The sequence below is a fragment of the Diceros bicornis genome, chromosome 27 (assembly GCF_020826845.1).
Source record: "Diceros bicornis minor isolate mBicDic1 chromosome 27, mDicBic1.mat.cur, whole genome shotgun sequence".
In the NCBI taxonomy this organism is placed as follows: domain Eukaryota; kingdom Metazoa; phylum Chordata; class Mammalia; order Perissodactyla; family Rhinocerotidae; genus Diceros; species Diceros bicornis.
The window spans coordinates 37,235,773-37,251,609 of record NC_080766.1 but is presented as its reverse complement, the minus strand read 5'-3'; the positions used below and the strand labels follow the sequence as shown (position 1 = coordinate 37,251,609).

Below are 15,837 nucleotides of genomic sequence, written 5' to 3'. Positions count from 1 at the left end.
CCACGTCATCCAGCGGGCGGACGCGAGCGGGCGGCGCCCAGGCGGCAGATGCGTCACGTGGGCCGCAGCGCACGTGCGCGGTCGCGCCGCCCCGCCCCCGCTCCGCGGCGGCGAGCGGAACGAGCCCACCGGTCCCGCGCTTGCGCGCTCCAGCCCGACGGGGGTCGCGGTGCGCCTGCGCCCGGGTGGGTGGGCGCCTTCTCGACTAGAACTTTCCTTCAGGTTTTTGTCTCTCGCCTCCTGCGGCTCACTAGTCGGCGCTTGCGCTGGGGATTCAGCCCTGAGGTGGGCGAGCGGTCGGGAGGGGCTCCCGTGGGCGCATGAAGGACACAAGGTTGAGGGCCTCCCCACCCGCCCTCGAGCGAGAAACAGAAGCCCCCACGAGAGGGCAGGGCCGCGGCCCCGGCCTGGGTAGGTCCCTGCCCTTCCCGAAGGGAAGCGAAGCCTGCAGAATACAGCGGCGGCCGTCCCCCACCTGCCCTCTCCCCTCCGCTGCGGGGTGTGCGCGCGCATGCTGGGAGGGGGAGGGGGCTGGCGTGCGCGCGTGCCAGCGGGTGTGTGTTGGAGGTGTGTGCGCAGGATGGCAGTTCGCAGTGGTTTGGGGTGGGAAAACACTGCAGAGGCTGTGCCCATAGCAAAGCGATGAGGTTATCACAGACCAATGGTGACGGGGAGTAAAGCACTGACGGCAGATTGTGTTTCTTGCCCACAGATTGTCTAAAGCCACAGGGAAAATGGTGGAAAATTCACCGTCGCCATTGCCAGAAAGAGCGATTTATGGCTTTGTTCTTTTCCTAAGCTCCCAGTTTGGCTTCAGTAAGTACTTTGCTGAGGGATGGCCAGGGCCTTTGTCTGGCGTTCGAGAACAAGGAAATAACTGCGTTTGTTGTTGGAGCGTGCACACGTGCACTGTGATTCCTTCTATCTATGTCTCTTTTAAGAGAACCTGAAGGGAGCCTGTGTTTAGGAAACCTGAGGGTTTTATGTGCCAGACACTAGCTTAAGAGATTTAGTCTCAACAAATATTTCTGCAGCACCAGGCAGGATTGCAAAGTGAATAAAACCTGGTCCCTGTGGTCATGGTCTTGTGGGCGAGACAGGTAAATCTGCAGTTAACGCTCAGTGTGAGAAGTGCCATGGGAGCCCAGTGAAGAGAGGTGAAATCAAACTGGGAAATCAGAGTTAGTTTTCCCCCCAACAATGGGAAGGCAGAAGTAGGAAGGCCCTGAGTGAAGGGTTTGGAAGTGGGTAATTTGGTATGGCTCCAGTGCAGCCTGCGGGAGCCAGGGAGTGAAGGGAATTAGGCTGGAGAAGTCAGGTGCCCTTTACATCCCAGATCTTGCTCAGTCTCCGTAAGATCCCGTCTTACAGATAAGGAAACTGATGCTCACTGAGACACTAAGATGCCCGGAGTCACACAGCAGGCCCCAGGTCTCTCCTCAAAAGGATTTGAGAATTATGAGGGAAATGAGACGGAGAAAATTGGGTACCCATGGTCCAACTTTGTGGAATTTTGTGGAAATCGGGGAGGGAGGCGCGGGGGAGTGGTAGTGCTTCTAAACCCTAAGTGCATCAGTGTAGCCAGCAAGGCTGTTAGCCAGGGGAGTCTGTGGAGTGAACCAGTTACAACTTGAGTTTGAATCCTGACTCCTCCACAGATTAGCTGTGTGATCTGGGGCCAGTTACTTAACCTCTTTGAGCCTTCAGATTCTTCCTCTGTAAAAGGGTGATGTTTCTTGAATGCTTATTAGGCACAAGGCAGTCTTGTGAGGTAGATATTGTTGCGTCTTCATTTTACAGATGAGAATACTGAGGCACACGAGGTTTAAGCAGCGTGCCCGAAGTCACACAGCCAGTAAATGAAGGAGCTAGAATTTGAACCCAGACACTGGGTTGACTTCACTCTGCTGCCTCTTGTGGCTGTGGTGAGGATTAATTACAGTAATTTATGCAAAACACTTAAAACAATGCATAGGAACAATAGTACTTAAATGTTAGTGCTGTAGTTATCATCATCAACATCATTTTTGTAAATCCTTGTTTTATAGAGTATGAAGGATTAGAAACTATACAAATAAATAAAAGCAATGACTTTAAGACTTAAATCCAATAATACCCACAGCCAAAACTTTTTGAGTGCTTACCACCTGCCAGGCACTGTTATAGGCAAAGGAGAAGCAAAATAGCCAAAAACTTTCTGCTTTCATAGAGTTTTAATTCTTGGGGGGGGAGATAGCCAATGGACAAATTAAATAAGTAACGCATGTACAATGTTGGATGATAATATGTACCATGGAGAGAAATTAAGCAAAAATGGAGAATAAGGAGTGGGAGGAGGTTGCTGTTTGAAATCCAGCAGTCTGGAAGTGCCTCAGTGAGAGATGAGGTTTAAGCACAAACTTGAGAAGTGAAAGCCATATGGCAGTCTGGGGAAAGAGCCTTCCAGAGGAGAAGAGCCAGTACAGAAACCCTTAGGAAGAAGCATGCCTGTAGGTTCAAGAAACAGGTGGATGTCAGTAAGGTTGAAGCTTGAGGAAGTGAGGCAGAAAGTACTAGGATAGAGGAGGCCAGGCCAGTACGTAGAACCAGGTGGTGGGTACAGGAGGGTTGCATGATTCTCTGTACATTGAGATATTTACTGATTTAAAAACAAGGTAATTGTGTTAGTCTGCTCAGGCTGCTATAACAAAATACCATAGACAGGGTGGCTTAAACAGTAGATGTTTATTTCTCAGTTCTGGAAACTGGGAAATGCAAGATCAGGGTTCTTGGTGAACGTCTTCTGGCTGCAGACAGCCACCTTCTTGCTGTGTTCTCACATAGTGGAGAAATTGCGCACACAAGCTCTGGTCTCTTCCTTTTCTTATGAGGGTACTAATCCTGTCATGGGGGCTCCACCCTCATGACCTCTTCTAAACCTACCTACCTCCCAAAGGCCCCACCTCCAAATACTGCCACATTGGGGATTAGGGCTTCAACATATGAATTTGAGGGGGAACACAAACATTCAGTCCATAACAGTGATTACAGCTTGTGAAAATAGCTTTGAAGGAAATAAAGGGAAATGATAGAGAGTGATGAGGATGTGGTACACGGGCCACAGCTGGAATAGCAAGTGATAGGGAAAGCCTCTCTTAAGAAGGTGACGTTTGAGCTAAGACAGGAAGGAAGAGAAGGAACCATCCATTGAAAGAGCCAAGGGAAGAAAGAGCCAAGTGAGCGCCGGCGCCACTACAAGTGCAGTAGCCCTGAGACACTGTCTGGAGCTGGAGCGTAGTGCATGACCACTAGACATTGGAGAGGTGTGCGGGAGCCATGTCATTTAAGTCCCTGCAGACCCTGGTAAGGAGTTTGGATTTTATTCTAAGGGCATTGAAGGATTCAAACAGGCAAGTGATATGGTCAGCTTTATATTTTTGGAAGGTCACTCAATGCTGTGTGGAGAATGACTGCTCAAGTATTTTCTTTCTTCCAGGTTGAAATTACTAGACACCCACTCTGAAAACTCCCCCTAACTCATTCATCCGCTCTTGCCACCGAATCTGGTGGGGCCCCTTACTGCCTTGGCTAACCTCCTGCTCATCCTTTAGGTCCCAACTTTCCTCCAGGAAATCTTGCCTGACAATTAACACTGCCTCCATCACCACCAGTGGTGCTCCTATATCATCTTTTTGCTCCTATATCATCTTTTATTACTCTCTCATTAGCACTTATCACAGTGTACTGAAAATAGCAATTTACTTGTCTCTACTCCTCACTAGATTTTAAGCTCAGGGAGGGCAGAGGCCTTCTCTTTTGGGTTCACTATTGTATCTCATGCTCCTGACATACAGAATTCTATAATACATATTTGTTGAGAAAAATGTTAATCCTTCATCATCATCACTGATATAAGTAGTTTGAAATTTGTCTCTGCCACTTACCTAGGGCAGATGATGTAACATTTCTAAGATTCTGTTTCCTCATCTGTAAAAATGACATAATAACTCATAGGACTGTTTTGAGGATTACATGAAATAATGCATGTAAAGTGCTTTGAAGTATGCTTACCCCACAGTGAGTGCTCAGAGGTTAGCTGTTTTTTCTACATAGGGACAACGGTAAAGGATGCCCCAAAGACTTGGATTGAAGGAAATAAGATTATGCACTGAGAGATAAGGCAGAAGCCCAACATGTGGTGGATCAGAACAAGGGCTGATAAATTCACCTGTAAGCAACTAAATGTCTATAATTATTTCAACCCTGTGGGGATGAAGTGTTGAACTCCTACTATGCGTAAAGCAAATTGCTAGGTGCTGTCAGGATTACAACAATTGCTAAGGCACAGTTTCTGCCTTTCAATGCTTAAAATAGAGTATAAGTTAAGACATTTAAAAAAATGACTAATGGAGAAAAAGGGGAGTTGTTATTTAATGGGTATAGAGTTTCAGATTTGCAAGATGAAAAAATTCTGAAGATTTGTTTCACAGCAATGCAAATATACTTAATATTACTGAACTGTACACTAAAAAATGGTTAAATTTTATTTTTTTACCACAATAAAAGGATAACTAATATAAAATAATTGTGATAAGTATTACAAGAATAATACAAATAAGGAGCTAGAAGAACTGAAAGGATGGAAAAATCATTTCTGAATAAGGGAGTCCTCAAGGAAGCTTTTTTGTTTTATCTGAACCTTGATAGATTCAACGCATGCCTTACTGACTTTTTTCTTTTTTTTTTTTCCGTCTTCTATAGTACTGTACCTCGTGTGGGCTTTTGTGCCTGAATCTTGGCTAAACTCCTTAGGCTTAACCTATTGGCCTCAAAAGTAAGTTTAATGGATTTCTTAAATAAAATAAGAGTATATTAATGCTGCTTTGAAGGATCAGATTTTTCCTTAAGACTACCCAAATTTTAAATATTTATTCTTTTAAGATCCATAAATAACCATATAGAAATTTAAAGCTTTTTAAAGATCATTACTGATATACCTCTTAATTAAAGATAGTGGGCTGAACACACATCTTTATCCCCATTTCCTTCCAACATCTTGCTAAAATGACACCATAGAAAAAAATGTGTAAACCCATGGGAACAAATAATGGAATTGTAGATAAGAAGTGTCAACAACATTTTGGAAAGTGGATTGCAGACAGGTGAGAGGTGACTGACTTAGTTTCCCCTTTTTCCGCATTGCCAAAGGAGAGAAGCCAACAAGAATATTTGTGCCCTAGAATTCCAGAAAGGCTCAGATATTGGAGGTACCTCTGTAACATGGTAATTCTGGGTTGGGCTGAAAACAGTGTTTAAAGAGCATTAGACTAAAATCCCCTTGCTCAGCCCTCAAAACTAGGAGACCAGCTCTCCGCTGTAGAAGACAAGCATTTTACTCTCTGGAAAGGTTGAAGGAGAGTCTCTAGCCTGGGGACACTAGGTCTAAATGAGTGTGGAAATGAGGCACCTTACTGAAAACGGGAGTAAGTACAGATCTGCTGAATGATAGGATTCCCCCCAAACACCTTCCCTCGCTGGGCTCTCAGGCTTGTGGTTGCCAGGCTTATACCTACTTCTCCCAGCGAAAGAGAGAGGTTCCTCTCTGAGGACGTTGGCCAGCCCAAGAGAAAGGCTCTCTAATTTCTGACATTTGGAGGTCCTCCAGTGAATGGCCAGGTCTCCTATAGTGAGGCTCACCACTTGGCCATCGTGCCCACATGTACACAATGCTTCCATTTAGCTTGTTAGCACTTCATTTTTAAAATATGAATGGACAGCCATAACTTACCAGACATTAAAAGAAAGCCTCTAAAATGGAATACAAAAGAGAAAAGCAAAAAAGGGAACTTGAAGGAAATGAAGATAATGCAAGGAACAGAATAAAATTTTAAAATAACAAAATCCTTAGATAAGAAAAGATTATAACTATGAAACAACAGAATGCTATAAAAAGAGGAATGTTCAGAGAATTACTGTATTTAGAAATTATAAGTATGATAGCCAAAATGAAAATTTTAATGAAAGGTTAGAAGATAAACCAAAGGTAATCTCCAGAAAGTAGAACAGGGCCAGCCCCAGTAACCTAGTGGTTAAGTTCAACGCGCTCCGCTTCAGCAGCCTGGGTTCAGTTCCTGGGCGCAGACCTACACCACTCATCTGTCAGTGGTCGTGCTGTGGCAGTGGCTCACATACGGGGGGAAAAAAAAAGAGGAAGATTAGCAGCAGGTGTTAGCTCAGGGCGAATCTTCTGCAGCAAAAAAAATAGGTAGAACAAAAGACAACAAAATGGCAAATAGAGAAAAGATGAAGAAAGTATAACAAGGCAAAAAATCTAACTCTTAAAAGTTCCAGAAAGAAAAAACAGTAAGGAGGAAATTATTAAAGAAACAATGCACCCAGTAAAACATCCAGCATAGAGCACTTGATGTGCTTAACTGTACTGGGAGGCGTATTAGATAGAGTCTTGTCAGAGAATTTGAGGACTGAGTATTGATAGGTACATGGGAAACCAAGCAAACAGACAAAAGGATGTAATTACTAAATCCAAGAAAGCAAAAAATTGTGCAAGGAAACATAGTAATAATAATATACCAAGGTGCACATTATTTATATAGTCACAATAATTTTTAAAAACTACTGCAAAGACCAGAAATTGTAAGTATAGTAAGAGGATAGGAAGAAGGTGAGAGGGCAGGGTGTAAAAGAGCAAATTCCTCATCTCCATATTAGGTAGTCCACAGAAAATGTCTGAAATTTAAAAGAATTAAGAAATAATAATATGAGTACATTGTATAGCAATGCAGAAGTAAATACCAGAAGAAACAGCTCAGGTGCTAAAAGTGTTTCCTTTTGGAGAGTAAGACTCCAGGGTTGAGACAGGTGGGATTACATGATTGCAGCTTTTCATTATAGGCCTTGTAGAACTATCTGACTGTCTTTTATGTGCATGTATTACTTTAATAAAAATTAAAATGAAATTTTAAAAGTGTGTTAACTTGGTGATGGACTCTTGAGAATTACAACTTTCTAGGAAGTCTGTTACTTACTTTAATATTCTCTTCTGCAGATACTGGGCGGTTGCGTTGCCTGTCTACCTCCTCATTACTATAGTCATCGGTTATGTACTCTTATTCGGAATAAACATGATGAATACCTCTCCACTCAACTCCATTCACACAATCACAGGTAAATGTATGTAAAAAGAAGTGCTGGGGGATGGAGGAGTGAGGTATCAGCACTTTTATCAAGAAAAGCAACCAAGAATAGGCTGCACTAGGTGACACACATTGGCACAAGGGAAATAAATACAAAGTTATAACAGTGGAAATGTTTACATGGCAGAAATAGGTTCTGATGAATATGCTGTTTGTAGCACTGGTTAACAGGTGTATTTTCCCATTAAAAACCACAAGTGGAATATGTTCTTCAGCAACTTTGCCTGAGAAAAACTTCTCTCTTAAACAGGCGATGTTGATCAAGGGATGGCAAATAGGTCCATGCAGACCTTGTCTAGGAGAGGGATTTGGGGGCGTGTATCATCCTCGGGATCACTGTGTACACCTGACCCCAATTTAGTGGATAGACGAGTCACAGCATGTTTTTGTAGTTTTACTTTTTTTTGAGTAAGAACTACAAAACTACTTGACTTTTATTTCAAGTCTAAAGATTAAAATAAATTAGATTCCGGAGGTTGCTTAGATTCTAGGAAGTGAAGGACTTTTTAAGTTCCCTGGTATGATTTTTTAACTTTTCAGAGACTTTTTTTGTGAGCCCATGCAATGTATTTTGAAAATCAATTATAGTATTTTTATATTTATTCTCTGATAGTCTTCTGTATTCCCTGCATTCTTGACTGGAATTACAGCAAATAAACAGTTTCTGCAAAGGGAGGAAATTGTTCAGTTTGCATAAATGATTGTACCAAATGGTTTAATAGTTTTGGGGTGTTGATTTAAATATATTTTCTAAGCCTAGGTATAATTCTGTCCTGATGAGAAATGTGCAAATGTAACTTTAATCATCATTATACAGTTGAAAGAAATATTACTTTCTTATCCAAGTTAGAGATGGAAAAAGTACTTTGCTGATTTTTATTCTAGTTGGGACATTTCTTCTAAAGAGAGAATTTAAGTAGTCTTTTAATTATGTTAAACATGGTATTTGTCATTATCCAAACGTTAGCCTAGTAAACTATGTGGTGGGTCTCTATAAACCACAGAGACCATAGAAGAAATTGCTTGAGTAAAAAGAGCCTTTTGTCTTCTTACAGATAACTATGCTAAAAATCAACAGCAGAAGAAATACCAAGAAGAGGCCATCCCAGCGTTAAGAGATATTCCTATTAGTGAAGTAAACCAAATGTTCTTTCTTGCAGGCAAAGAACTTTACACCAAAAACTGAATTGTGTGTGGACTAACACCAAACATTTATTATAAGTTTTTGACCATAATTTTGACCATAATTATTTTGACTACCTCTCTTATTAATACCTGTTATTGAAATGTAAAAAGATGTACATTGAAATTCTCTTATTGTTTCATTAATACTGTAAATGTTCTCAAATATTAATTATTAAGGGACAGAATAAATGAAATATTGCATTACCATATAGCAGACTTTTAAAAAAATAAGTATCAGAAGAAGCAAGAAGTGCCTTCAGAGAGGCATTCATGTTGTAATTTTCAAAGTGCAATTGTGTCCTTCCTGCTGTTGGTTCTCAGAGGCCCAGAGTTCCACCTCTTAGATTTGGGAGAAGGGTGTGTTTATTGTGTGTGTCCCTGCCATCAGATTCACGTCTAAGACACGAACAAGTATTTATTGAGTACTTACAGTGTACCGGGCACTGGGGATGCAGCAATGATAAGATTCTCTCTCAAAGAGCCTACATTTTAAAGGCAGATTGAGACAGACTAAGCAAATAAACAAGAAAATATTATTTGTGATGAGTGCTATGCAGAGAGTTAAGAGTATAGTATTCTAGAAAGTGGAGAGATGACTGCTTTAGATTGAGTGGTCAGGGAAGACTGCTCACAGAGAAGCAGTTGAGGTTGAGATTTGATCAGCAAAACAGCAGCCAGTCATATAAAGATTGGCGGTGGGGGGAGCTTCCAGGTATGAAGCAGGTAGGGCCAAGACCTGCAGGTGGGAAGGAGCTTGGTGTGTCCTAAAGACAGAAGGCCAGCAGGGGGCCTAGAGCATGCTGGGTGTGTGGTGTGTGGTTGTGACCTGGGGTGAGCTTGTGGGCCAGTGTAGGAAGTCTGGATTTAAGTGTCAGTGTGATGAGTCTGAGAAACTTTAGATACTGAGCTATTGGGAGACTTTAAGGAAAAGCATGACATGGCCTGATTTATGTTTTTAAAAAGCCACTGGCTGGTGGGTGGAGGAAGGATTGGGGAGGGGGGTTGAGGATGGGGTGAGAATGGAAGTAAGGAGACCAGTGAGGAGGCTGTCGCATTCGTCCGGGCAGGAAGTGCCTGCCGTGGAGAGCAGAGCGGTAGCAGTGGAGCTGGGGAGGAGTGGGTGGCTTTGCAGCGTTTGTTGGAGACACAGCTGACTGGGTAGATGGATCTGGTTGTGCAGGGCAGGCAGGCTACTGAGAGAGGCTGTGATCAAGGGTCATTCCTAGGTTTGAGGGTTATGCCTTTTACTGAATCAGAGAGTATTTGGGAAGGCAGTTGAGAGGGCTGGAGGATTTGATATATTAATTAGTTTGAATGACTTTGCCTTATTAATATCTGCGTGTTTCATGTAAGATTAAGAAGCTTAAATAGAAGTATGAAAAAACAAACATGTAACTTAGCAAGAGTATACTCACAGTTCACCAGTGGAACCAAAGCCAAGCTCATCTAGCATTCAAGGCCTTCTAACTTTTGACACCCAAAATCTCTACACAGGAGTGAAGCCACACATTTTAACTTATGCAAATTTAACTATACCTTCTGTAAACAAAAAAAAAGAAAAAGAAACTAATAATTTTAAATAGTTGGGAAAACTAGGACTTCCATTTCAATCCCCATATCCCTGCCCCGTAAGCGTGAGATGGATGACACGAATCTGCTGTTCCTGTTCCCTTGTTTGTCCCAGTTCCTGTATTTCTTAAGGTAAGAGCATGACATGTCACCACATTTAAGAGCAGTTTGAGGGGACCAGTCAACTCCCTCAAGTGTAGAATGGTAAATAAATTGTGATCTGTGTATACAATGGAAAACCACACAGCCATGCAAACAAGAATGAATTACTCTTCTACCTAACAACACGAATGAATATCACAGACGTAATGTTGGGCAAAAAAAAAAACCAGACATAAAAGAATATGTACTGTGTGATTCCATTTATATGAAGTTCAAAATAAGGAAAAATTAATCTGTGGTGATAAATATTAGAATAGTGGTATTAACTAGAAGGTGGCATGAGGGAGCCTGCTGGTGCATTGGAAATGCCCTATATCTTGATCTGGGTGGTGGTCACCTGGGTATAACATGTTTGAAAAAATAAGAGTTATATCATTAAGATTTGTGCTCTTGATGTAAGTTACACATCAGTGAAAAGAATAGCACCTGTGCCCCACCCCAAGAAATTTTGATTCATTGGTCTGGAGTGGGGTCCAGGCAGGGGAATTTTTAATGTCTCCCAGACACATAACATACAGGCAGGGGTGAGAACTTCTGCCTTAATCGATCGGACTTAACTGAGTCTGTGGTCACCCAGGGGACTGGTGGTTCACTTTGGAGAAGGTGGCAGTTGTCAAAGCAGTCCTCTTCCCACCTCTGTGAGACTCCTGCCCAGATCAACGTTATCCCTTTGTATTCCCCTAGGGCCAGTCAGGGCCCAAGAAGGTTTTGAAGTGGGTCATAAAAGGACCTTAATTAACTCTAGTACTGCACTGCACTTTAAACCTCAAATTAACTTTTCATTCTGCTTCCCAGCCGTGTTGTCCTGATAGCTCGTAAGAGGTGAAGCCACTGTTTTTCAGACTATGTGCTGCAATTCTTTTGAGGGTCGTGATCAGTTTAGTGCAGCGATTCTCACCTTTTTTTTTTAATGTCAGGGCTCCTTTATCCTCATAAAGAGTGAGAGCCTGAAAGAGCTTTTGTGTATGCAGATTATATTCAGACATTAAAATAGAAATTTTTTAAATATTTGTTTATAAATGATAACCTATTACATTTTGATATATTTAAGATATTTATGAAAAATAACTTTCAGAACAAATTTAGTGAGACGAGTAGAGTTTTACGTTTTTGCAGATCTCTTAAACATCTGGCTTAATGGAAGACAGCTGGGTTCTCATATCTGCTTCTGCATTCAGTCTGTTCTGGTACCACATGTCACAAAGCCTCTGGAAAACTCCACTGCATGCTCATGAGAGAATGAGAGTGAAAAAGACAAATAGCATCTCAGTATTATTATGAAAATGGTTTTGACCTCACAGACCCCCTGAAACAGGGTCTCCAGCCCACACTTTGAGAATCACTGGCTAGTGGGCCTCAACTAGCTTGTGTGTGTGTGTTTGTGTGTATGTGTGTGTGTGAACTAGAGTAGAATACAATATACAGAGTGCATTGCACTTGGTAAGGGTAAACACCTTAATTAAACCCCCCTTGTGGCCACTTCAGGTCCTCCTGTTCCACCTCTTATTCCTGCTGCTTTGAGCAAGTCCACACGGGCCACATGACGGTGCACCCTGGGAGGAGGGGGAGTTAACACCCATAGGACACAGTGGAGCCCAGAGTGGGGCAGGCGTCAATCCCCCAAGGAGATGGTTCTGAGCTTCATTTCGTGAGCTGCTCAGGCGGTCCTGTGAGATGGAGCGCCGTCACCATGGCAATGGTGAACTCTGACGCACGCTGTGTTGGCTCGTCTGTCTTGTTTCGCTCCTCTTGCTTCCCACTCCTGCTCCCTAGTGTCACTTTCCAAATAAACTGCCTACACACAAGCCTTTGTCACAGGCTCTGCTTCCAGGGGAACCCAGGCTGAGATGTTTTTATTTTGTACGTTGTATTTCAATTATAGGGCCATGATGTATACTGCATTTCGCTACTGCCTGTCGTAAATTAAGAAAAAAGTTTGAAAGACACTGTGTTTTGTAATAAGCCCAACTAATAGCATAAAATACTCTAAATAAAAAATGTCAGTAATATAAAAATGTTCCAATTTTAACAAAACCTCCAGTAATTAGATTTTCAGTGAGAATTAAAAGTCCAAATGTGAAATCACGTCTATGAAATAAGCCAACAGAATTCAAATCCAAAATTCTGCCCTCCCTAATTTCTTGACCTGCCCTGGTTTAGTCAGGAGGATCTCACTCAAGTGCCTGGGTTTCCTCAAGCTGCTGCCTAGGCTCTCGTTAGAATGGGTGTCACTCCTTAGGCAAATTGATCCAATCCAAAATTTCCTGTATGTCCCACTTTTTCAAAGACTCAGTGGGACACACAATGTCATCTTACCAGCCCCATGCCCACTGAACAGAGAAAACCCAACTAAGTCAACTGCTACAGCCGTTGTCCCAGAACCCACTATGTTGGACACTACAGACCCCCTACTAGCCAATCACTGTGGTGCAGACTGGATGGAATGTGGGGAAAGGGAGGCAGAAAAGGAAAGATCCAGAGGAAAGAGAGATTCTTCTTGATTTGTCTTTCCAGAATGCAGGTCAGCCTGAGGCAGTTGTCAAGATTCTCAGTCCCTCGGTGTAAAATTCAATGGGGTTAGCTGTGGCACCATTTACTACTTCGGAATGGGCAGAAATTGACTTACCCACCTTTTCTAGTCAGGATAGTCTAAGTCAAAACACAACAAAGGTTCATTTTTCAAAGAATAGCACTTTGAAATAGCCACCAAATCACAAATCTGAATGTGGACACGTAGATAGGGACAGCTGATGTCTCAGTGGTCACTTGTATGGACTCATGACCGAAGACCAAATGTTCTCTCTCCCTCCACGCCTCGTCACCATGTAAGTCCCAGTGTGCCAGAGATGGGATGGAAACCTCAGAGACCAAGGGACCCACAGAAATGATGGCGTAATTCTTGAACAAGTGCGTTTATGGGCCAAGATTTATATCTGTTTCACATGATAAAGAGGGAAAACCCTCTCCAATAATTCAATACCTCTCTCAGGCTATTTCTGCAAATCCAGAGTGCCCAAGCTCTGCTTGTGTAGGTCACAGTCACAGAGGGTCACATGGCCAGGGCTGAATGACACCAGCCAAAGCCTCATGGTGACTCAAATGCCACACTCCAGTCACGCCATAGTCTGCCAGAATGGCCCGCTTGTGTCAAGCCTGTACGTGGCCCCCGCATATTAGGAACAGCTGTGAGTCAGCTTGCATCAGCTGCTGCGGCCGCTTCCAGAGGCTCCATCCTATTCTCTTTGGTTTCTGGCACTCCCTCTTCTGACCGTTCTCAGTTAAGGCGCCATGGGTTGGCATGCTCTGGGGGAAGCACAATCACTCTTCGGCACCATTCTGTGATGGACAAGCACCCGACAGGAATTAAAATGCAGTATTTATTACAGATGGAGCCATATTTTCAAGTGCTGCATAAATCTGAAGCCAAAACCAAGCTTTCTTCCTTAAATCTGATGTGAGGAGGGCTGGGCCTGGAGGTCTAAAGACTTGGCCCAACCATCTGCAACCTGGGAGGTCCAAGCAGATGGCAGACAACTCGTGTGCAGTCACTTTTGCCCATTTCCACCCATCAGATAAGTTACACCACTCCTCATGAGTGTTAGGGAGGATGGGGTAAGAGAGAATGGCAGGAGAGTCTTCTCCGATCCTTCCTCAAGGCAGAAGTGTTTCAATCTCTGAGGCAGAAACAGGAGAAAGACGATGGTTCCCCTGCACTGGGCACTTAGGTTGTCTCCTGTTTTCCCCTATTTTTAAACGATCAATACAACAAACATCTTTGTGGATAAGCTTTGTGAAATTGTGTTCTTGGGCTAGGTTCCTGACATTGGAATTATTACAGGGTCAAAGGGCTTAACATTTAAAACACTTGATATATGATATCAGACTGATCTTCAAAAAGGTTATATCAATTAACACACTCCCTGTAGCTCACTAACATTGGGTACTATGTAGCTCACCTTATACTGGTGTGATGGTTAGTTTTATGTCCACTTGACTGGGCTGAGGGATGCCCAGACAGCTGATAAACCATTTCTGAGTGTGTCTGTGAGAGTGTTTCCAGAAGAGAGTAGCGTTTGAATCAATAGACTGGGTAAAGAAGATCCTCCCTCCCCAGTGTGGGCTGGCATCTAACCCCTTGAGGGCCCTGAATAGAACTAAAATGCAGAGGAAGAGCGAATTCTCTCTCTCTTTTTTTTTTTTTTTGTGAGGAAGATCAGCCCTGAGCTAACATCTATGCCAATCTTCCTTTTTTTGCTGAGGAAGACTGGCCCTGAGCTAACATCCTTGCCCATCTTCCTCCACTTTATATGGGACGCCGCCACAGCATGGCCTGGCAAGCGGTGTATCGGTGCATACCTGAGATCCGAACCCGGGCCGCCAGCAGCAGAGTGTGCACACTTAACCACTACGCCACAAAGCCGGCCCTTCTCTGTCTCTTCTTGAGCTGGGACATCCATCTTCTCCTGCCCTCGGACGTCGGAGCTCCAGATTCTCAGACCTTGGGACTTGGATTGATTTATACCACCTGGTTCTCCAGCTTGCAGACAGCAGATCATGGCATATCTCAGCCCCCATCATCACGTGAGCCAATTCCCAAAACAAATCTCCTTTTATATATCTATATATCCTATCGGTTCTGTTTCTCTGGAGAACGCTAATACAGCTGGGTAGGAAGTGTTCCTCACATTTGGAGCATATGAGAGTCGCAGTGTTCCCTTTTTCTAAATCTTACTAAATAGGTTTTGATTTCCCACTGTCCATTGTTGACAAGAATTTCACAATCATTTATTTGGGGGCTACCTCACCCTCCCATGGGCTGTTGATGCTTACTCTCTCCAAGAAAATGGGAGAGAATACTAGCTTTCAGTCCATGGTGTTTGCTGCTCCTGCCATTGTGCTTTTTCCATACAGCCCAGTGTTCCACCTCTTCCCCCCACTCCCCAGACTGCCACAGGCCCACACACCAGCTCTCAGACCTCCTTGCCTCTGACCCCATCTCACGACACCCAGGCATCACTGCTGGGGTTGGGCAGCCACCCTGTGGCAGAGGCTTCTGCATCCCCCAGTGTTCTGCTCCCTAGCTTCTTTTGAAATGGCTCCTCACTTTTGATGAAGCACGTGGTGACCCAGAATAAAGCTCCCTCTCCCTTGCAGCAAAGCAGTATGACCTCAGTTTCTTCTGAGCCATGCATTGGATGGAAGGGGAAGGAGTGCATGTAACTTTTATAAAATGTCTTTCAAGGAAGGAGCATGCCCCTCCTCAGCCCTCCTCATTCCTGTTGCCTGATGTGTGGATTTAACGACTGGAAATCGAGATGCCCCCTTGGACCATGAAGTGACCTTAGGAATAGAAATTACACAGCAGCAGAACAAAAAGATAGAAAGAGCCCAAATCCTGACATCATTCCAGCCCTGGATGGGCTACGTCTAGATGTGGACATGACAGAGAAATTTCCTTCTGTCTTGTTTCAGCCATTGTTATTATTTTGGATTGTCCAATCACAGCCAAACCTAAGCCTAACAACACACTTCCCTTCAGTGTCCAGGCACCAAGACGTCATCTGTGGTCATCTGTGCCCTTCTGGGATAATCCTGCTAATTGCCAGAGTGGGCTTGGATGTCTATTCTCAACCTTTGATGTGGCCAAGAACTACCTGAGGAGTTATTAAAATGCAGGTTCCCATCTCTAGTAAGTCCAAAAGGCCCTGGAATCTGCATTTTTATTGAG

At 43.4% G+C, this 15,837-nt stretch overlaps 1 protein-coding gene across 4 annotated transcripts; it reads left to right on the top strand.

The window, feature by feature from the left end:
• The first annotated feature begins 114 nt into the window (after nt 1-114).
• On the top strand, nt 115-8,587 carry PIGP (phosphatidylinositol glycan anchor biosynthesis class P). Of its 4 annotated transcripts, none has more exons than XM_058523092.1 (5): nt 115-185; nt 713-816; nt 4,741-4,813; nt 7,046-7,164; nt 8,249-8,587. In XM_058523092.1, the coding sequence occupies exons 2-5, from the start codon at nt 735-737 to the stop codon at nt 8,377-8,379; spliced, it is 405 nt and encodes a 134-aa protein (XP_058379075.1). In that variant the 5' UTR covers nt 115-185; nt 713-734; the 3' UTR covers nt 8,380-8,587. The 4 variants fall into 4 exon arrangements, with proteins under 4 accessions (XP_058379075.1, XP_058379072.1, XP_058379071.1 ...); XM_058523089.1 differs by having other exon boundaries at nt 167-222; XM_058523088.1 differs by lacking the exon at nt 115-185 and adding an exon at nt 227-285.
• Nucleotides 8,588-15,837: the final 7,250 nt, after the last annotated feature.